This window comes from Trachinotus anak, unplaced genomic scaffold, assembly GCF_046630095.1.
Source record: "Trachinotus anak isolate AG129_WGS33_773 ecotype Australia unplaced genomic scaffold, CSIRO_AGI_Tana_v1 ptg000021l, whole genome shotgun sequence".
Taxonomy (NCBI): domain Eukaryota; kingdom Metazoa; phylum Chordata; class Actinopteri; order Carangiformes; family Carangidae; genus Trachinotus; species Trachinotus anak.
Window position 1 is genome coordinate 10,376,213 of NW_027273872.1, and position 22,534 is coordinate 10,398,746.

Sequence of the window (22,534 nt, forward strand, 5' to 3'; positions counted from 1 at the left end):
GAAAGATAAATGCAGTTGGTGTGATTTCTGTTAAAATGCTGCTGTCTTCCATCAAGAAGGACCAAATTAATGAGCACACAGACAAGAAAATGTTCACACACACACATCAGTGCACACATATGATGCTCACACACACACACACACACACACACACACACACACTGAAGCTTTTGATCATATTACATGATCTTCATCAGATTCTTCATCAAAATTTATATTTTTCTCTGAGCCCTTTAGTGACTCCCCATCTATATTGACTTAAACCTGAAGTTCAAAGTTCATTCTTGACCTTAGCTGAGTAGTTGAGACAATAATCGCACCACAACGTCCATTTAGTGGCTGTTCTGGAGCTTTTGATCATATCACACTCCTCTATTTTCAAGATCAAGTGTGAACTTTGAACCTCAACTTTTTAGCCAAAATGAAAGGGAGGATGTTAATTTCTATTGAGAATAAATATTTTGTATTATTGCATGAATATAAATTGCATGAACGTATTGTATAATCAAAAATAAAAGGCTTAAAGTGCATTTAGAGCAGGATTCAGTCAGGGCACAGACACACATTCTCACACAACTACACATCACACAAAAAAACCATTGAATTGCTCTCGTTCCTGTTTCTCGTAAATGATGCATTTTCAAAAACAAAAGTTTCACAACAGAAGGAAAAGTTCCCTCTCTTATTTTGTTGTTTTTTCTCCTCCTCTGCATCGTGAATCCATTATGAGCCCGGCCTCTGTTTGCCCTGCAGCTCAGCCTTTAATCATGCTCAATGCTCCCCCCATGAAACATTGATGCCCCCTGTTTCCGCTGGGTGACGAGCGACGCACAAAAGCTAACATCAAACACAGAGTGAATTTTTCAGGATGCCCGAGGACGGGGGAGCAGAGCAGGGATTTTAGGGGAGTTCAACTGTGTTCTGGTGTTTACCGTGCACATCACGGCTGCAACAAGCACCGAACAACCTGAAATGTTTTATAGTGCTGCAAGCACGAGTCTGTGTCCAGCAGCACATGAGATTCCACAACAGCGGTGCCTCTCTTCATTCTTTAAAAACAACAAATTTGTAGTTTTAAAATATTTGTTCCTCTTCTGTTTGGGGGGGTTACAGACAGACAACAACACAGGTCTGGCAAAATTTGAGGCTCACCTGTGGGCGAAACAAGTGTTGACCATTGGAAAACAGAGCTTGTGTGGTTAAATCTTTGTCCTAAAGATCTTTACTCCTTAGAAATCCATCCAATTATTGATCCATTATAATAATTATGGATCAGAGTATGATTCAGATATATTGTTTATCAGTTTGTGACAAGTCCTCTTAAGTTGACCATTATTCTTTAAAGGTCCCATATTGTATGAAATGAGATTTCCATTTCCTTTTTGATTATAAAGCAGGTCTAGGTTCTACATTAATACTCTGAATACTGTGAAAGTGCTTAAAGCCTTAAAACGAGCCATCAGGTCTTCTGTACTTTGTGATGTCACAATAAAGCAGTCGCCACCCTCTGCCACAAAAAGCTGGTTTCATTTTGTGTTATCAGTCGCATGTGAACAGTCACAGCATCTCATTTTGACTCCAGCTCCTTAAGTTAACTGATTTCTCTGTTGATGAACTGCACGAAAGATAAAAAAAGATTTTTTGAAAAGATAAAAAGAAGATTGAAAAAAAAAAAGATTTTAAAAAATGTAAATGTGGATGTAAATGTTTGCTCATGTCACAGATGTGCGAGTGTTGTCACCTTCATGTGTCGTCGCCTCCGTCTGAAGCGCAGCAGCTCCTTGTGCTGGCGGGCGATGAAGTTGACGGCGGCGTACTCCAGCAGGGCCGAGAACACAAACAGCAGGCACACGGCCATCCAGATATCGATGGCTTTCACATAGGACACCTGCAGCCGGGCGACAGGAAGTAAGAAACAATTAGATGGTTGTATGGTTTAAAGGCTTCGTGGAGGCATCGCAAATCTCTTACCAACCGTGTCTGATTTGATATACGACTTGTTGCTGAATAAAGGTGGTCGGATGTCTTTTACATATGATGAGTTTGGTGCGAAGCAAGATGGACAAGGTGAGGACTACCCAGATAATAAGGGCTAAATGGAGTCTGGTTGGATCACTGTCTGATTGCTATCTGCCCACCAAGTACCATTATTCAAGTGCATTCACCCCGGCCTGTCATTACAACTCTCCACTTCCACGTGCAGCCTGAGAGGGAGATCCCTGCTCTGTAGCAGAGAAAGGAAACCCACAATCAGCCATTTAAAATCCAATTAAGCTATGACTTTAGATCACACACAGACACACACACACACACACACACACACACACACACACACACTGCCTATGATTGCTGCTCTGCCTTGTTGTCATTCCTGCTCATCTGCACCGAGTCTGATGCCTATGAAAACATTTATCTTCGAATGATTCCCCCCTCAACCTCCCAGTCCGACAGAGCTGAGGCCTAAACGGTCAACTGGTCCACTTGATTTGATTGTCAGCCAGGCAGAGAGAAAGAGAGAGAGAGAAACAGAGGCAGAGGAAAAACACAAATATAATGATGGTAAACTACCTCAATTTAGAGATTAATCAGAGATTGGAAGATATGATTTAAAAAGCTGATTTTAAAGGCCCTGGAGGAAACTGATTCATTCTCCTTTTGTGTGAGACAGTTAAGTATGAGCCACCACAAAACTATGACTGCATTTTAAAGCGTTAATGCACAATGAAAACCTTTTTTTAAGAGCATAAAAATGATTTGGAGATGCATCAAGCAAGAATTATACATCACATAATACATCCTCCTCTGGGGTTGGTTGAAAGACACACAGGAAAAGTAAAGCACAAAGTGAGATAAATGAAGCAGATGGGGGGAGAGTGGGTACACCAAATGATACCATGTCTCCAAACAGAAATGAGTTTGTTTTGTTTAAAATTTGATTAGCTTTTCAAGACATCTTAAAAAGGCAAAGATTTGGCAAAGGAAAGCCACAAATTAAAATGACTCCAGATTTAATTGGATACTGCAGTGCTGTATCTGCTGGGTTTCACATCACTGTGTCAGAAGTATTAAATATGGACCAGAGACGGCCCGGTGCCGGTGCCAAGGAGGCTGAGCTAAAACAAACCAATCTAGGTGACCAAGCCGGTCTCCCTGCTCCATCCTGTCCTCTGTGAGGCTGAGAGCCCCCCACGGACAAACTGACCAGCAGCCTGCAGAGCTGCAGCTGAGGTGGCGTTACTGCTGACTGCTTAGCTCTTTGGCAAAATGAGTAAACGACTGATTGGCAGATGGAAATTGACTGATTTAGTGCTGACTGCTTTTGAGCAAACGCATTTCCACCCAAATACAAACTTATAAATAAAAATGATTACAAATGCAGCTTTTTACATTTCATTAACAACATTGGGTCTTGACATTTCATGCTTTTTAATGATGTAAAGTTGTTAGTTGTCTTATAACTCTTAAAATATGCTACACAATATGTTTAGAAAGTTGTGCTTTCCAGGTTGTGATGGAGCTCTGTTAGGCTAAGAGCTGACTACACATTATTAATTACCTTCAAGTCACCACGGTGCTTTAAATTCCTGCCATGACATGTTAGAGATGTTGAATCCCAACCAATCAGAAGCTCACAGGCTTTTACAACCTGCATTATGTGCAGAGGTGATCAGACACAGACCTGCTGTCTGCTCTGCATACTGGTCTCTCATTCTGGGCCTCAGTAAAGAGAACTACTTGTGTTTCTTTATGACACAAGGAATAAAACGACACGTTGTCAGGCCTGATGCTTATTTTGGTTTCCTTGTCTCCAGGATCGGGGCTTTTTGGGGCTTCACCTGCTTTGAAAACGTATCAAAGTGCAGCAGCTAAAAGCTGCTCAGTGCCATGAAACTTAAGACGAACCCTTGTCGCAGTGCTGCTGTGATGTTGTGCAGCATTGCAACTAATGTTATTTATCTTATATTCCAATAAGTGCTTATACTGTATAGCCAGCCAACTATAGTTTGTGGTGCAAACTTGTCTCCGAGAAATGACCTTTATATATTATTAAATTGTTTTTCCACTCAGGTTGCAGTGGTGACGTTTATGAACTGTACTGCAGTCACCAGGAGGTGGTTGGGGTGGACGAAGGTTAAGGTCAGGGAAAGATGGTGTCAAGTCACTGTGAAGTTCTTCAGTATTAAACCAGACCAGGATCTTTCCTTGACCTTTCAAAGCACCAAATACATTAAAGAACTACATTCCCACATTACACTAATCTAAAACATAACCTGGTTGTAATTACGTTTCCTTCAAAACGTATTTGCTGTTACAATTGAGTTGTATGGAAGTTTAATTTGTAGGAGACAGGCTTGTCTGGTCACCTGATCATCACTGTCTTCTCCGGGTGGAGTGTCACAATCTAATGTCAGCAGATGGTACAATAACATTAACATGGACAGCTCCGCTAAATCATCCAAAACTTCCTCTCCTCTCCTCCCTTGTTACCTCTTGTCTTTCTTCTCCTCCCTTCCTCTCCTCCTCTCCTGTTTCCTCTCCTCTCCTCCCTTGTTTCCCTTTCTCCTCTCCTCTCCTCCTTTTTTACCTCTTGTCTCCTTCCTCCTCCCCTCTTCTCCTCCTCTCCTGTTTCCTATAATCTCCTCCCCTCTCTCTCCTCCCTTGTTTCCTCTTCTCTTCTCTTTTGTTTCCTCTCCTCTCCTGACACGGTACAGCAGTCCTCTGTGACATGTGAAAAGAGCTGTGTGTTTAGGTGTGTGTGTTTTCTATCAATCACACACACACACACACACACACACTCTCTTAGATTTGTGTGTGTGTGTGTGTTTGTGTGTGTGTGAGCAGTATGCACACCTAAGCTCAGCTGTGCTGTGTGATCATTATTGTGACAGCTGAACTGCAGAGGAATCACGGTTCACTTGTTCAATTTTTAGAGCGCATGAAGCACCTAATGTCAACAAACAGTGTGTGTGTGTGTGTGTGTGTGTGTGTGTGTTGGGGATTACAGCTTCCCTGGACATAATTATACAATCCTACTGGCTCACGCAAACACAGACCATTTTTTCCCTTTAATCTGAAAATCCCTCACAGGAAACAGATTTCTTTCATTCTTTAAAAGTTTTTTGTTCCGTCTTTGTCTCCTTGAACTTCTCTCCTTCCCTCCACTCTCTCAACCCTCCCTCTGTCTCCCCCTCTCCACCCACTTCAACATAAATTCTCACTCTTGTCTTTGTTTGTGTCCCTGTTCTCTCCTCAGCCGCAGGTGCTGAATGGTGCGTTTGATTTGTCCTCACCTTAGGCAGGGAGGCCCTGGAACCGGAGCTCTGCGTGGTCATGGTCAGCACAGTCGTGATGCCCAGGCCCACCCGGGCGGGCGCGGCGTCCATGTTGATCCAGAAGGAAACCCAGGACAGAATGACGATGAGCAGCGAGGGGATGTACATCTGGATCAGGTAGTAACCCATCTGACGCTCCAGGTGGAAACGAGCCTCGATACAGGTGAATTTACCTGGAGGAGCAGGGACATAAGGAAGATTTTTTTTTTTTTTTTTTTTATCATTACCAATGAGGGAGAGATTTTTGGAAGAAGATTTGATAGATGATTTGAGTCCAGGAAGGAGGAAACCGTGTGTGAGGGGATGGAAAGAATAAGACCGATTATAGAAAGAAAATTGAACTGATTATTATTCTAATGACATTCTGGCAATCTGACCTCTGGTTAACACACTGTCGCTGGAAATCATTACACTCACACTTATCTCTCATGTGGAAATGAACCAGAGCAAGTTCAAAGAACAAGACTCAACAATCCTCAGGCAGCGAGACTGTCAAAGAGACTTTCTTTTGTCTTCCTAAAAAACGATGAAACTTATTAGAAACAATTCTGTCCGTGTTCTAAAATACATAAATATCTGTTACTATACTGAACATAACATGCATACATCTGCTTCTGCTTTTAATGTGTATTTTTTGCCAAAATTTAGTTTTCTCAAATAAGTCAGAGTCTTTTTCTAAAAATATTCTGTTCTCTTCATTACAGAATGAAAGTTACTGTTAGAACAACATATGTTTTCTTGCTCAACTGCAAAACTGTGCAGATTTTAACCAGAAACGGCAGCTGTGGCCAATTGTGATTCGTCTTTATTTCTAGTCTTTCGCCTAAATACGTCACCACTCACGGACACTGGGCATGCGTGAGCCGGTGTAAACAGGAAGCAGATTACTTGCAGAGAATACTACGAAAGCAGAGGCAGCTGTAGCGTTAACATGCAGAATTTAACTGGACAACAGGTGCCAACAAAGACAACAAGGTCAGTAACACTTGTAACTCATTACTCATGTTGCTTTCACCTCTGGTTGTTGAGGCTGATAAGACCCAATCAGGGAGCGACCCGGTGTGTCTACGTCATTGCTCCCAAAGGTCTCCATTTTCCCCTTCCACACTACAACGCAGCCACGGAGTTTTCGAACTAAAGACCATGAATAGATTATAGACCGATTGATGATTAATAGACTATAAATAAATAATGACTTTTTATTATACAGTATAGCAGCTAGAGTCTTTTATCTTGACAAAAGGACAGAAAACTCCATTAAAAGAAGTGTGAGCTAGTGAAACATGAACTAACCCTGAAGTAGGCTCTGTACTTATTTTACAATGAATATTTGAGTAAAGAAAAATCAGCGTCACACATGTCTACAGCTGCTGGCAGTGCCTTCATGAGTTCAGTCAGTTACGCAGAGATCTCTGAAGTAGGACCTGACAGAGAAGGTGCTGTTCTCTTAACAACAAGTGAAGACTTTTGTCTATGAAAATTAAAAAGTAAAAAACCATGTAGTTGAAAATCTCATCTGATGTTCAGCGCTGTAATAGGAACAGAAGTGGTTGCACCCTCCAGAAAGGTTATTATTTCGTAATGAGACGCCTCATGATGGCTTCAAAGATATTCACTCCTCAGCTTTATATTCGTGGAGACAGTCGTTTTGCCTCAGCAGGCCTCCTGCTTGGAAATGACACCTCAAGCGCACCAGGTTGATTCCAGGAGAGAGAAATAACAACTCTGGTCACTGTTTAAACTTTAAATGTTCTTTCTTCAGTTTCCCGGAGGCGGCGCAGCTCCATTAGCAGCGAAGTGTGTTTCTGAATTCCCTGATATCTCCATCTGAAAGGGCACATTATCTAAACACTGACGCAGTCCCGTCCCCTGGAAGAGCAGGTGGAAATGATGAAGGGGGGTGGGGGGGGTTTAATGAAAAGAAGGCTCCACAGAGACAAGGAGGGAGGGAGGAACTGAGAGAGAGGGATCAGAGAGGGGGAAGGAGGAGGAGTTGGAGTGACAGTGAAAAGGAGGATGAGCCAGAGCAGGAAAAAAAAACAAAACAAAAAAAAAAGACGACGTTGACAACTCTGAGACAAAATGTCATCTTTCTTCAGCACGCACACTAAGCCAAGTGTAAATCACAGGCGGGAAATCGGAGAGACACAAATACCCAGAACCTCCTGGATATCAAATGAAACCAAACATGTTGAATATTTGAAAACAAACACAGGCGCCGGTTTTGGATTTACGCTGCCACTTGCTTGTCGCCGTCGTGCGTGGAAGGTGGTTCACAGCCTGTCGCCGTGTGGGAAGAGTGACGACACCACAACAAATGAAGTTAGTGCCTCTTCCTCCCTCATAAGACTGAGAACACGTCCATGTGGTGGAGCTGACTTATTAAAGACACTATAGGCATTTAAAAAAAAAAAAATTGTATCTCTACAGTTATACTGTTGGGAAAAGTTGAAAAGTGGAAGCTGGCGTTGCTGTCTGCTACAGTGGCGTTCTTAGAATCTTCTCATGGTGGCGTGATTTACAAGGCGGAGTGGTTCTGTCACCATGCTCTTGAAAATCCACCGTCATCATGGCCGAATCAGGATTAAATTCAACCTTAACATTGCATCGGATTAAAGACTGGTTTCCTTCAACAGTCTTCATTCACTCTAAAAGGAAGTACCTCCGAAAATATCGAAGCGTTCCCTAAACACCTCACATGCAGACCATCAGTGGACGCTACAATTTACAGATGCTCCCTGAATGCCTCACATGTAGGCATCGGGTAGACGGTAGCTACAGCGCACATCATCATGCATAATGCATCATCATTCAAGGGAGTTTAAAGTTGTCATTGCAAAATGGGCCAGTACAAGGGGCCATCGGTGGCCCCCTTTCCGCTTGAGGGCCCCAAGCATTTGCCTTGTTTGCCTCTCCTGGAGTAGTGCCTCTGCCCATCAGCTGTTTTGTCTCTTTCTTGTGACAAATACATGAGGAGGACTTGACTTTTGTTGCAGTCTTAAGTCGGTTTCCTGCACACACTGACATTCAGGTGGTCTGCAGCTGCCTGCTGTGGTCTGCCAGGAGCACTGTTAGTCCTTGTGAGGCTGCGGAGGGAAAGTAACAGTGGATGTTTATGCTCGCAGCGTGTTGTCGTAGGAGAGAGAGAGAGAATGAGAGAGAGAGAGAGAGAGAGAGAAAGAGAGAGAGATTAGGAGGGATAGAGTCGGTGCTTTCACCTCCTTCTCTTATCCCTCTGCTCCTGTTTCACTACAAAATGCTACAAGGTGCACTGTTTACACAGCTGCATGTTTAATGCTCAACACACCTTACTATTGTTTTTTTTATGCACTGCACCTTCCAGCAACCACCTGCCACAAGTTTCTATGGTTGTAAGTCTTTCCATGGTTCCTATCACTGCTTACAGCAACAAATAGTCATTGTTTCATTTGATAGACTACACGGGATTGGGATAAAAATGAAAATAGAAATGTGCCACAGAACATTTTGCACACATGCTATGGTATGTAAAACATAAAAAGTGGCATTTTCTCTGCAAAAATCTGAGCGACAGATAATTAAATTAGCACACACTGCAGTGGGCTTATTTACATTGCAGTATAGTAGCAACAGTAAAACAAATGTCCCTCTTTCTACTGCTGTAATGTAATGAGTGCCCCGGGCCTCATAATAAACCACAAGAGAGCCAGAGAGCAAGATGGCCGACGATTCCATTTAATCAAAGAAGATCAATGGAAGGCAGCCTCATCAATTAGAGTTAACCCTAAAAGACTGGAGAGGAGAGGAGAAGAGAGAATGAGAGAAGAGAGGAGAGGAGAGGAGAGGAGAGGAGAGGAGAGGAGAGGAGAGGAGAGGAGAAGAGAGAATGAGAGAAGAGAGGAGAGGAGGAAACACAAGAGAAGACGAGAGGAGGAAACAAGGTGAGGAGAGGAGAGAACAAGAGAGGAGGAGAGGAGAGGAGGACACAAGAGGAGAGAGGAGAGGAGGAAACAAGAGAGGAGAGGAGAGAAGGGGAGGAAACAAGAGAGAAGAGGAGAGGAGAGGAGGAAACAAGAGAGAAGATGAGAGAAGGAAACAAGACAGGAGAGGAGAGGGGAGGAGAGGTGGAAACAAGAATGGAGGAGAGGAGAGGAAGAAGGGAGGAGAGGAAAGGGCAGCAGAGAGTAGAGGAAATGTGACGCTAGAGAGAGAGAGAGAGAGGAGAGAGGGATGAGGAAGGGAGGAAGATATGAGAGTACAGGGGGAAAGAGGGAAGGAAAAAAATGACAGCAGCGGGAGGAGGAAGAGAGGCGGAGGAGGAGGAGGAGGAGGAGAGTCGATGAGGTTGGACTTGATTTATAGCCGTGATACACTTCAGAGCTTTTAAGTGATGTCCATATTTTCCATCTGATAAGAAGATTGAAATTATTCAGCCGGGCCCCTATCTCACTGTGGGGGCTGTGTGTGTGTGTGTGTGTGTGTGTGTCCAACACTCAACACACTTGTGACTGTTTCCGGAAAATGCATGCACACACGCACATTGCTTCCAGTTGTGTGTGTGTGTGTGTAGCTGTGTGTCTACTGTGGTCTTGTAATTGTGAGGGTTCAGGTAAATCCCACACAGACACAAAGTGGGAGCCCTGCAGCGTGGTGCACCTCTCTCTCCCCTGCTTTCCTGCCTCCTCTACACTAAAGCCAAAAATGCACAACATATCATCTTAGAAAGAGGATATTCTTCAAAAGTGAGGGCATTATTTGACATTAAAGACAATTTTCGTCAACTGAGGGTAGTTTTGAAAGTGAAAGAATTTTGTCAGGTTTCATCAGTGATGGTGTATAACTTCAGTAGAAGGGGCTATTTGTAAGTTTTGTCTGCCGCTGAACGTGGTTTGTTGCCAGGAGATGGTGGTGGTGATTGTCGCTTAACAGGTGGAATCAATTCACCATCTGTCTCGTGACCCTCTTTCCTCTTAATCCTTCCTGTTGCTAACCAGCTAAGCATTTAGATTCTCCACTTTTTGCCATGGATGTAATCAGACCGATATAACAAACACGTATACGATGTTGTCCGGTCGGCTTATCTCAGTGATAGACCTTAATATGAGAAAAAATATATATTCTTCGACTTAAAATCAGGTTTAACGTTATGATGGAGGATGGCATTAAAACTACAGATGTTGGTTATGGTTTGGGTGAGGAGCCAGTGAATGCATCATGTTCTGTGTGTGTTTGAGTGTAAACACCTCTAGTGGCCTAACACACTAGAAACATATCAGCAGCCAGAAAACAAAAGGTGCCCTGCAATGCAGCAGAAACCTTAATTAGTATTTCAAACAGGGCTTTTTCTTTGTGTGCGTGTGTGTGTGTGTGTGTGTGTGTGTGTTGGGGTGGATGGAGGGATGGAAAGAAATGAGAAAAAGACAAGTCAGTGAGAGTGGTGGCGAGCGAGAGAGAGAGAGAGAGAGAGAGAGAGAGAGTCACAATAGACTGCAGCTAATAAATCTGAGGAACAACGACACCTTAATTCCCTCTGAAAGCTTGATTGGGAAGCAGTGAGGCGTGTGCACGCTCAAACAGGCACGTTAACGCACACACACACACATGCAGCATCACGCACAAATGCACACAAATGTACATACACACGGTCACAGAGGAGCAGCATGGCTGAGTAATGGGCCGGAGATGAGATGAGAAAGGGGCAGAAACAAGAAATACAAGAGCAGGAAGGGAAGAGAGTGAGGAGAGTAAATTGTCCTTGAAGAATTCATGCGATTCAAAAGAAAAGAAAGAGGTTTAAACTGGCTGTAGTCAGATCTGACAGGAACCCACAGAGAATCTCTGCAGAGCCCTTTGGCCTCTTATAACTCCTTGTTTTGGTTTTATGGGACATTTACCGTTTGATTCATTATAACATCGTGTTCTCTCTTTTTGGTTTGAATTAAAATGTTGACATTCTGGAGCTACATGGTTTTCATGGGACAGTGATGGTGTACGACCTGTCCAGCAGCAAACAGCAAATCATTGCTGGATTAGACAGTTGAGGGACCCTGAGGCAACACCCTGTCTAACACCTTCTGTGTGTGTGTGTGTCCTTCAAATCCCCTTTAAGTCCAGAGTAAACAGCAGCTTCTCCTGTGCTGGAATCATTCGTGTTCATTAGTGACAAGTCGATTGAGTCCAGCTTTATTAGGAATATGTATCATCTGAACTAAAATAATGAGGCTCTTAAAACAGGGCCTCTCTACAAGACGGAGCCACAAATGAACTTATAACAGTCATGCATCTCATTTTCCTTCATGTTTTATTCAGGTCTCTCCTACATTGTTTCTATGTTTTTTATACATTTAACACTATTGTGAGGTCATTATGATGACAAATAATTAATGTTTGTTTTCGTTCATTGAAAATTGTCATAATACATTTAAAAACTCTATACGTTTTTATGTTTTTTATGATTTTTATTTACGTAACGTGTCTATAAGCGCACGTACATAAACACACATTTGCTCTGGCTAGACATATCAATATATGATATCATTCAAATTTCTAATCGGTTTCATATATGATTCTTACATATGTTATTTTATTTTATATGTACATATACAGTACGTCATATATGGAAATTATATTTGTATATGGGAATAAACCAAAGACATGGCCTCCAAATTAACTAATAATGACAAACCTGTCTTTGTTAATGTTGAACTTGTAGGATATTTGCAACACTTAAGTTGCAAATATTAAAATGACATTTAAATCAAATGATCACACTGAACTGACAGTGTCTTTCAGCTCATCATGGATTTCTGCTCATCGATTAATGCAGCATAAAGTTTATTATTTATTAAGTAAACTTGTTGAAAATGGTCTCAGATTGACAGGATAATGTCAGTAAATTCATTGTTTTTTTTTAAGGTGGGACAATTTTTATTTTGAAACAGGAAATACCATAAAAGGAATCACACATGGGGCAAGACCGACTGTGTGACAGACAAGAAACAACTTACATGTATTTACATAACGAAGCTGTGGATAATCTATTCATTGTGTGTGCATATATGGGGATATGGATTTATGCGTGTGTTTGCAAAGTGTGTGTGTGTGTGTGTTGTGTTGGTTGGTGCTGAGCCGTGTCAAGGCTCTTCGTCTGGAGGTGGATCGTTCATCTCCTCAGCAGCGACAGCAGACGTCAAGCTCTGTGTGAGTGATGGCTCTGAATCTGAACTAATCAGCCAGCTGCACACACACACGCACACACACACACACACACACACACACACACACACATTGACCAGTGGCTCGATGTTTTGAAGATGGATTTTAATATGACCCGTCATTTTTGTATTTTTGTGGAGGAAAGTTAGTTTTGCTTCACTTTTGTGTTATTGATAAGAGAACGAATCGAGGGCGGCGTCACAGAAACACATCGGCAGTACATTTGATTATGATCTTCTGATATGTATGAAGTCACGTTTGAGAGCATTGTTCCTCTATCTTTCTGTGTCTCTCACAAGTGGGTGTTTTGGTTGGGACCTAATCTGAGGAGGAACCAAACAAAAGCGGCTGAATAAGAAGGAGAGTTGCTGCCAGGGGAATAGAATTCTTGCATTTTCAGAATAAAGTTGCAATACTTTGAGAAAACGTAATGTTTAAAGAATAAAGTTATAAATAAGTGCATATTTTAGGTTAAGCAACAATTACCGTTAAAAGCTATTTAGCTAAAACCTTTAAAGTTGATTTCATGAACATTTCAAGTTCCTTTAACCTTAGACCAAAAATGACAGAACACAAATTCTGTTCCTCGTCTTTCCTCATTTCTGTTTGTATCTTCTCTGTCCAGTTGGATTTACTGTACATATTTATATATTTTGTGTTTTCTCTGGAGTGTAAGAATAGTGGACTGGCAATGCGGGCTGGACAGATGGTTTTCAGCCACACTTGGAGGACCTGGAGGGAGAAACAGAGCGTGGCGGCTGCCCCGTCCTCCCCCCGTTCTCGGCTAGATTCTCCTCGCTTTCTGCTGTTCTTCAGTTTTCTTTTCACATGACATGATGCAGTGCTTTCTTTCCCTCTTCTTCCCTCTGTTTTTCCTTTCCAGTACTTTCTATTCTCCTCCTAATCCTCCCCATCTTTTCTTCTGTTCTCTCCTTCAGTTTTCTCTTTTTCCTCCTGTTTTCATCTAATCTTTAATCCCATTTATCTTTAGCCATTATATGTTTTCTCTGTTTTCCATTTTACACGAACATCCTTCATTTTTATGGAATTTTCACTTTTTTTTTTTTTTTTACAATTATCTGCCTAAAAAAAGTGAATAAATCAGGAGTTATTTCTGAGTTTGTAGCTGAAACAAACTTTGCAGCCACACTGTGTTTTCCTCGTCACTGAGCCACACTGAAAGTTTCATGACACTGGAAGGAAAAGAAAAAAAAAACATTTGGGGAAAATGTATTTCCATTTCAGTTTCCACATTTCACACTTTCCAATAAAAATGAAATTCTGTGTCTGACTCAGACATGTTTTCAGCTCTTTCTCCAAGAAAACATTTCAACGTCTCCCTCTCTTTATTTCATAGAATATGTGATTTACACATCTGTAATTCGATCATTGTATCCCTTCATTAAAAGGAGAAACATCCCTCATTCTGTTCCCTCTTTTTGGAGGGAAACAGACACAAAGAAAATAAAAATAAGAATGAGGATGGAGGATGATGGTCATATCACATGACTGGGCATGTGTGAGCCGGTGTAAACAGGAAGCAGATTGTCTACTCTGCAGTTGATTAGTTGCAGTAAATACTGTGAATGAGGAACAACAAAGACAGTTGTTGGGTTAAAATACAGAATTTAACTGAACAACAGCTGCTAGCAAAGACCATAAGGTCAGTAATGCTTGTAATTCTTTATCCATGTCGCTTTCACCCCTGTTAGTTGAAGTTGATGAGACCCAGTCAGGGAGCGACTGTGGGTGTCTGCGTCATCGTTTCTAAAGGTCTCTGTTTCTGTCCGTCCAGACTACAACACAACGCTGAAGTTTTCAAAATAAAATGGGTCCAAGAGCATTTCTGAAAGTCTCCTTTTTAGGGACTGAAAACTCTGTGTGGAGAGTGGACGGAGGAGATATTTTATTTTATGTGTGTTTTGGGGCGCCTGAAATGTCATTGTGTGTATCACAATGTAAAAAAAGTAACTTCTGTTTTACACTCTCTACTCAACATGATACGACACACTACTGGGAGAACTTCAGCCAGTACTGTTTTAACCCAGTGTGGGTAAAACCTTTGTATTACTCTTGGATCACTGAATCAAAACAACCCATTGTCCTGGATGGTGCTGCGTAAATTTAACCCATTGTTGCGTCTGTGCTGTATGGACGTGTGCTGGGTCCGTTTTTAGCCCAGTGATGGAAACACGGTGACACAGTAAACTTCAGTGGGTCAAGAAAAACAAACCGTAAACTCAACAAAACTAACTACTCCCCAAAGTCACTCTCAGTTCTTTGTCTCTATTGTCAATAAAGTTAATTTCAAATGACACAAGAGTTGAATCACTACAAGAGAATCACTACATGTGACAAGACGCTTGATTCAAGAAATTTCCTCAAACAAGAGATTAATTCACCACTGCAGCTCTTTTAGGAAGATGATGAAGATTTTATCAGTGTTGACAACAACAGGTGGAAAAGGAAAGACAGGAAGCTAAAGAGAGAAAAGATCGATCACAAACTGACAGGAGCCACATTTCCATCTTGGTCCACTCACCTGTGTTGTAGTGCTTGGTGCAGTAGCGCAGGTCCTTCTCCTCTTTGAGTATGAACTGAGGTAGCGTCAGGCCGTCGGCCACCTGCACGGCTCCCTTCTCATCCCACTCGAATATGAGGTCGTTCATGGTGTAGCCAACTGGAGGAGGCAGCAGGGAACAGGAGGTTAGACTCTTTTCATCAGTGTCTGGATCATTCATTTTTATTCTTTCCCCCCCTGAGGAGGAAGATGGTGTTTCTGTCTCTGGTCGGGGTGCAGGGTCGCCCAGTGAGAGGTTCAACACCTGCAGGCATTTTTGAGGTTAAAGGACCAGTTCAACACAAACTGGAATATCTGTTGTCTGCCCACCACCGTCTCATGTGGTGATATTAGCTAACAGCAATGTCCACAGCTCTCCACCAAGCAGAGGAGAAGTGGAAGGTAAAATGTTTTTTTTATGATTTCAGTTCAGCTGAAGGAGCAAAGGAAGGAAATACAGAAACTGGAGCATAAGACAGAGAAAGGACAGAGAGATGAGGGAATCAAAGACAGGGAGCAGAATAAATGTAGAAAACAGTGAATAAATGACATAAAGGACACAAAGGAAGAATGAGAAGAAGAGAAGAGATGGAAGGAAAGAAAAATGAAGAATGCAAGACAGAAAGGAGGAAAAGAAACAACAACCGAAAGAAATATGAAAAAATGGAGCAAATGAATAAAAAGAATAAAGGAAAGAAAGACTTAGATGGAAGGAAGGAAAGTCAGAAAGAAGGCAAATGGGGTAAAGTAGGAAAATAAGTGAATGATGATAAGGAAAGAGAGGAAGGAAGGGTAGATAAAGGAGAAAGAAAAAGGAAGAATACATGAAATTGTGGGGATGGAAAGGAAAAATAAGGAACGAGTCAAGAAGAAGGAAAGTAAGAGAGAAAAGGTAAATAAATTAGGACAGAAGAAAAGAATGAAGGAAAGGAGGAATCGATGCAAGAGAAGGAAGGAAAGACAGAGGGGATGAAAAGGAAAGGAAAGCAGAAAAATAAGAACGAAAAAAAATAAGAGGGGACCGAGAACAGAATAGTCAAAGGACAGAAAAAAGAAGATTAATGGATACTGGGTTGTGTTGAATGTTTCATCTACGAAAATAAAACTGGAATAAAACTCAGCCAGAAATGAAAGGAAAAGAAGTAAAAGTGAAACTTTTCCTGAGATGAAATTAAAAAGACTTGATCATGTTCCACTGGTGGACTGAACTGTCTGCATCTGCCTGCAACAAAGAGCTTCTTATATTTTGCTTATATGTGACTGAGGTCAGTTGTAGATCGGACCTATGCATGACTTCCAAGAGGCTGCAGTAAATTTCACTACATGAACTACTTTAATCGCTGTACGCGCCCACTCTGATTTGGTGGTTGTACAAATTTGTACAAAAAACATGTCCGGGTGTCAGACAGTGACTTTATCCAGCTTCTCAGTATCAGTTGCTTCCCTTTGAAGCTTTAAAATCAGCCCTGACACCGAGTATCAGCGAGCGAGGTGTTGTTCTTTCTGTGTTTTGTGATCGCTGACCTGCTCTGCGGAGCTACAGAGCTCTTTGATATTCAGCTGCTGCTTCTCTGATTCCTCTCACGTCTGTTCAAAGAACGAAAAGGCCACAAGAAATCTATATCATATCTCTCACCCTGCCAGCTGCTCAGTGACTGATCGACTGAGGCTCTCCACGTAACCCTCACTGTGTGTGTGTGTGTGTGTGTGTGTGTGTGTGTGTGTGTGTGTGTGTGTGTGTGTGTGTGTGTGTGTGTGTGTGTGTGTGTGTGTTTTATTGTTACTCACAGCTCTCCAGCTGCATGATGCAGGTCTGCACGTCCATAGGGAAGTTCTTCAGATCCATGGGACAAGCCAACACCAGTGTTATTCTGCAAACGCACACAGAAACGCGCACACAAAGACACACATGCAGCATCACTTAGACTAAGAGGATTATCCAAAGCTTTATCAGTGTTACTCAACCAGCCACTTTAGCCAACACTGACAGACCAGGATCTTTGAGATGGATAAAAATGAAGATGTTTCTCCGTTTTTGGGCATTAGAGTAGGTAAATAAATTGAGCCACTATTGTTAACCACACTGAGTTATGAAGAATCCAAAGTAAAGAGTAGCTGTCATGTTATCTGACTAATGTCCCAGATTTAAATGAAAACAGATTTGTTGAAAATATAGACTACTTGAGTTGTTTTGATGAAGACATTTGATTAAACCAGATTTGACTGGGTCAGTGCTGAAACAATTAGTCAATTAATCAATTAGTCGATCACCAAAACAAAATCAATGTGGCAGAATCATTTTAAAACAATTTACCAAGCAAATATGCCAAAGCCTTGGTTCAAGCATCTCACATGTGGTGACTTGCTGTTTCTCTCCGTGTGTGAATTTAATATTGAGCGAATGAATTCAATCAATTACTGGGCTCTTGTTGTTGCTTTTTTCACTTTATACTCTTAAGAATAAGTCTAGTGACAGGATTTTATCTGCCACTGCAAATAGTCCTCAATAAATACGCTATTTCCTCCTGTTTAAGTCACATTTGGTGAAAACTTCAATGCCCTGCTGTTCGAGGAAATTACTGAGCCTTTTTTTATAAGTAAAAAGGTTCGTCACATGTTTTTATAGATTTTCTTTGTTAGTCACAGACAGACAGGTTGGTCTTTTCAAGGGATTCACCCATACCCTCATCCCCTCATCCTTTAACCCTTTTAAAAAGCCTTTAAAGAAAACTCAGCCTCTGAAGCAGGTAGAGACAGTTTTTATTTCATGTCTCTATCTGCTTCCCTTCCTTCGCACAGGTCATTAACCATTATCTGAAGCACGTCTTTAAAAAACTTTTTTTGTGGCTAAAACCACAGAAAAAAAACCAACAAAATACATTTCCCATAAGGGATTTTGCCTTCTAGACATGAATGTCAGCAAATCGCAACAGATTATATCAGTCACATGTTTTAAAACCAATGTAATCACATACTACGCATGTACATCTCAACTGGTCTTCAATCGATTCATTCAAAAAGATAACCCACCGGGATTGTGTGAATGATCTCATTTATATTAACTCTACTTGTCATTTCTGATACAACTTTTTAGTCATGAATTTCTTTTTTTCAGAACATGAAAAGCTGGGAAAAGCTGCAGAAAACCCTCAGAGAAATGTGACGTTGGAGGTCACAGTCTCACTGCCAACCTCACCGTGCCTTCGTCTTCTTCTCTGCTGGAGGACTAACAGGATGAAAACCTGTAGCTGAGCAGGCGTGCAGCAACATGGGAATGGATCTCGTTTCATGCAAGGCTGATCCGTGAGACCCTGAAAATTAAAATGTTCGGGGGAGCCGGTCCCGTGTCGTCGCCGTGACACATTACATTTCTGAGTCTCAGGCACCAAAATTAATTACTGCTGTCACATGCAGGGGAATATATCAGCGCACAATTCAACTTTTTCCTCCCCAAAGAATTAATGGAAAATGCATTTTTATAACTGATATGATGCATTTCTGAAATTAAAGACTTTCATTTCAGAATGAGTCATCCACAATTTGAAAAATAAAAGACGTTCCCTGGTTACTTCTCCATGCTGCTCATTAGACCGCCACACTTTCTGTTATAAAATTAGTTGCCTTTTTGGAGCTGTTTATGTAAAATTATGGACACTGCAGAATCATCTCTGTTTTCACATAAGACAGAACCATTTAGAGAGAAATCAATCAATTATTTATTTTTCAATTAGTCAGTAATTAGTTGTACAGTCTGTAAATTGTCAAAAATTAGTTTTATTGTTGCTTATTTGTGTGATTTTTTCACGAACAAACAGATGGTAGCTTTACTATTTGATAATCGTTCAGTTATCAAAATCAATTTAGCAATTTTGGCATTAATACACACACAAAGCCTTGCAGCAACACATGACTTTATGAATTTAGTAGCTGTTCTGCAGCTTTCAAGTGAATCACATGATCCTGAATTTGCCCCGCTGACCCTCAGCTTTGAAGCCAACATGGACAACAAAAAATGGAAATATAATGCAAATATATCTATCATCTCCATCTGCTGATCAAGACCATGTTATTCAATTGAGAGCTCCCATAAAGACTATTTTTCTTAACTGCTGTTTTAAGGCCAGGAATGAACTTTGAGCTTTAATATTATAAGGTGTTCTTTACTGTCCATCTTAAATACGTCATTTTATAACAGGTAACGTCATGGTGGAAGACTGCTAGGCTTCATTGTTTGCTTCGTGATGTATTGTGGTAATCATCGTTTTTATGAGATGTTGGAAAAACCTGATCCAGTCCAGCTCCAGTTTTATTTCTGCAGAGTTGGAGCTGTCAGCAGGTTGTCATGACGTGCACGAGGTGCACGCACTCAGCCCTTCTGTTCTGCTCTAACAGGAGACCCACTGTTACAACACTCACGTCCAGTCGGCCTGATGTACCAAATAAAGTTTGCTGTATCTGCACATTGTTACAAGTGCCTGACAGAATGCTGAATATGTATTACACACATAATGTAGTCTCCACAGATGTCCCACTTTTCTCACAGAGAACGATTCAGTGCTGTGGTTTCTGTCGGCTGTATCACGACACTTTGACGCCAAATGCTGACGAAGTTCATGCCTTGCTTTATGCTGCCAGCGCTTCAGAGGGAGTTGAACCTCAAACCCTGCAGGGGCTTTTGTGCTTATGCTCCACTACACAAGAGCTTACATGGAAAATCCTACATTACTACTGCAGGATAGATTCCCATTCCCATTGTTTTTAGACACCACGCATGCACCTCTGTGTCTCCCTTCAACTCTCAACCCTCACAATTTGAAAATCTCATCATTAAATCCAATCTGATATTAAATACGAGGTAAGTAATAATAATAAGTTGCTTATTCTTCTTATTCAGAAAAATCAAGACAAGTTAGCCTGGAAGAAGTTTAATATTCTTAAGTAAATGGTGCTTGATAAGATCATTTATCTTGGATAAAAAAGAAATAAGATCAAGTGCATCATTCTGTATTCCATGTATGATTGTATCTAGGTGTTAACTTTTTTTTTTATTTTTTTATTTACGTATGTTTTTTGTATCTTATTACGTTTTGTGTATTTTATGTTTAAGTCTGTGTGCACACTGTGTTTCACCTGCCTGCAAGGCTAATAAAAAAATAAATAAAGTTAAAATTGAAAGTCTCAACTAACGGATAAATGTGCCACTTGTCCTTGCTCCAAAATGACACATGACACATGCGCATCCCTGTTACCCAAGCGTAAAAACGACTGGAAGGTCATCCCTGACTTTAAGGCTTGGTTAAGGTTCATGTGTGAGTGAGATCATTATTAAAATAAACTAATTCTGACCTTTGGAGGGACCACTGGTCTCAAAGTCACATATTTGACTGACCAATTCATCCACCACTACATCCTCCATATTCTGTAGCACTTTGACTACATCAGGAGACAACAGTCATATTTCACATGATCACTTAGAGTCTTTATCAGATGAACATAAACGTAGGTTGTATTTAAGCATTTCCATAAAAATTATGCAAAACTACAAAAAACAGTGTTTTCTGTTGATTTGAGCCTCACATTGAACTATCCTAAAATTGTTGTTGTCAGATATCTTCTTTATTTTAGAGAAAACGCTGAGTGAACCTTGGTGTTTATTTCCAAACTACATGATGAAATTAATTTATCATGGCTTCTCCATTTTGATTTTGTGATCCACGAGCACACATGGGGCCGCGTATCAGTTCAGAGGAAGCCCTGTGTTTGTCTGAAGTGCAGCAGGAGATTGGACTACACATAAATCTCGTTGTCCAATCTCAAAAAGTTCACTTTCATCTTGGAGGAGACGCGGCCATTGGTCACGACTTCCCTCTTGCATTGCTCCACTGTTGAGCGATAAACGTTTAAAAAAAAAAAAACAACATTTACAAGGCCCAGTTCCTCCCCCTTCCCTCGGGACAGTTTAATAACCCGAGCTGCCTCCGAGATCAAGCTGATCAATGGAGGGTTCATTCTGATGTTGTCAAGTTAAAAAATGAAAGCGGCAGAGGAAGAGTGCGGGGTTCATCCTTTTTCTGATGATATTTATAAAGGACCAATCTCACTCCCTCCTCCTGCTGGACATGAAGGTGAAAACTGAGGTTGATAACGGATCGGATTCGCTGCTGGAATACTAACAGGCTGAGTAGATTACCACGGCTGCTGCAACGCTTTCTCATTCGCCCCTGAGCAGAGGCAATAAAAGCGAGGAGGAAAAGGAGGCACCAGCAGGCTAAAAGGTTTGTCGGCTGAAGGTGGCTATAACTCTGAGAGCCTTGAATGGGACGTGGTGGAGATACAAAGAAAAAAAGGGAGGAAGCAGAGCCAAGGAGGAAATGAAAACCTCCAACTCTGACGCAAGAAGAGCATTGTGAGCAAGAGAGTAACTCTCCAGTTTCCATCAGAGCTTTATAACTGATTGTTTCAATAGAACCTGAAAACTTCCTTTATCTTCATTTTTTTCTGTTACTCTTTTGCCTTTCTAAAATCATCTTTGCACACATGTGTTCACCTGGTACCAAGGTGCTGTGGTTTCTAGTTAATTCTATTGTTACAGCTTTGTTAAATGAGTCTGAATAAGAGGAAGCAGAATATCTAGCGACATTCTGAAGACGGCTAATTGGGAAGAAATTCATCAAGGATATTGGTGTTGTTTGACAGCATTATTCATTTTCTTTAAAACCTTGAAGTGAGGTTCATTTAAAAATAAATTGTGGCACTTAACGAAACACACACATGCAAAACCACATCTTATTAGATGTGCAAGAATTTCTGTTGCTCATACCAGAATATTTTCCTGTTCTATAAAATTGGAAATTGTCGCTACTTGGCTACTACTGCACAGTGATCAGAATAAGGCACAAACATAAGATCATGGTTGAGTTCCTCGGAGCACATTTAAATTACGCACAATGTGTACATACTCAAATCAAATGAAATAAAAGCAGCGAGATGGACCCACGTCAACATTCTCACACTTGGAGTATGAAACCTCACACCTCCTCCACTCACCGTATGCTGTAGAGCACGTTGCCGTTTTTAGAGATGCGCAGCAGCTTGTTGTCGGTGGTGACCTCATGGAAGTTGGCCCCCTTCTCGTTGGCAAAGAACAAGTCAGGTTTCCAGATGGAGTCCAACATGGAAGGGTCAAGATCCAGCGAGTCATCGGGGTACTCGCTGTAGGCCAGCCGGGGGTCATTCCACTGCTGTCTCAGGAAGATGTTCACTCTGTAGTCCTGGGAAAAGATGGAGAGGATGGACAATACGCAAAGGTCAGAGGGAGAGAGAACAGCAACAAGAAAGATGCTAAGTGGAGGCTGAAAGTAGAATTTCCTGCCCTGCATTTATTTTATTTATGATGGATGAATGGCAGAATGAGGATGATCACAGATTTTCTGGCAAATAAAAATAA

At 41.3% G+C, this 22,534-nt stretch overlaps 1 protein-coding gene across 2 annotated transcripts in view; it reads right to left on the bottom strand.

The window, feature by feature from the left end:
• Window positions 1-22,534, bottom strand: part of glra1 (glycine receptor, alpha 1) — a 103,061-nt gene that overhangs the window by 15,219 nt on the left and 65,308 nt on the right. For both annotated transcript variants that reach the window (XM_071458396.1, XM_071458398.1), the window contains exons 4-8: window positions 22,135-22,358; window positions 16,876-16,958; window positions 15,070-15,207; window positions 5,292-5,506; window positions 1,742-1,888 (exon numbers count right to left, since the gene is read on the bottom strand). In XM_071458396.1, coding sequence (XP_071314497.1) covers window positions 1,742-1,888; window positions 5,292-5,506; window positions 15,070-15,207; window positions 16,876-16,958; window positions 22,135-22,358 — 807 coding nt within the window. The remainder of the gene's footprint in view (window positions 1-1,741; window positions 1,889-5,291; window positions 5,507-15,069; window positions 15,208-16,875; window positions 16,959-22,134; window positions 22,359-22,534) is intronic.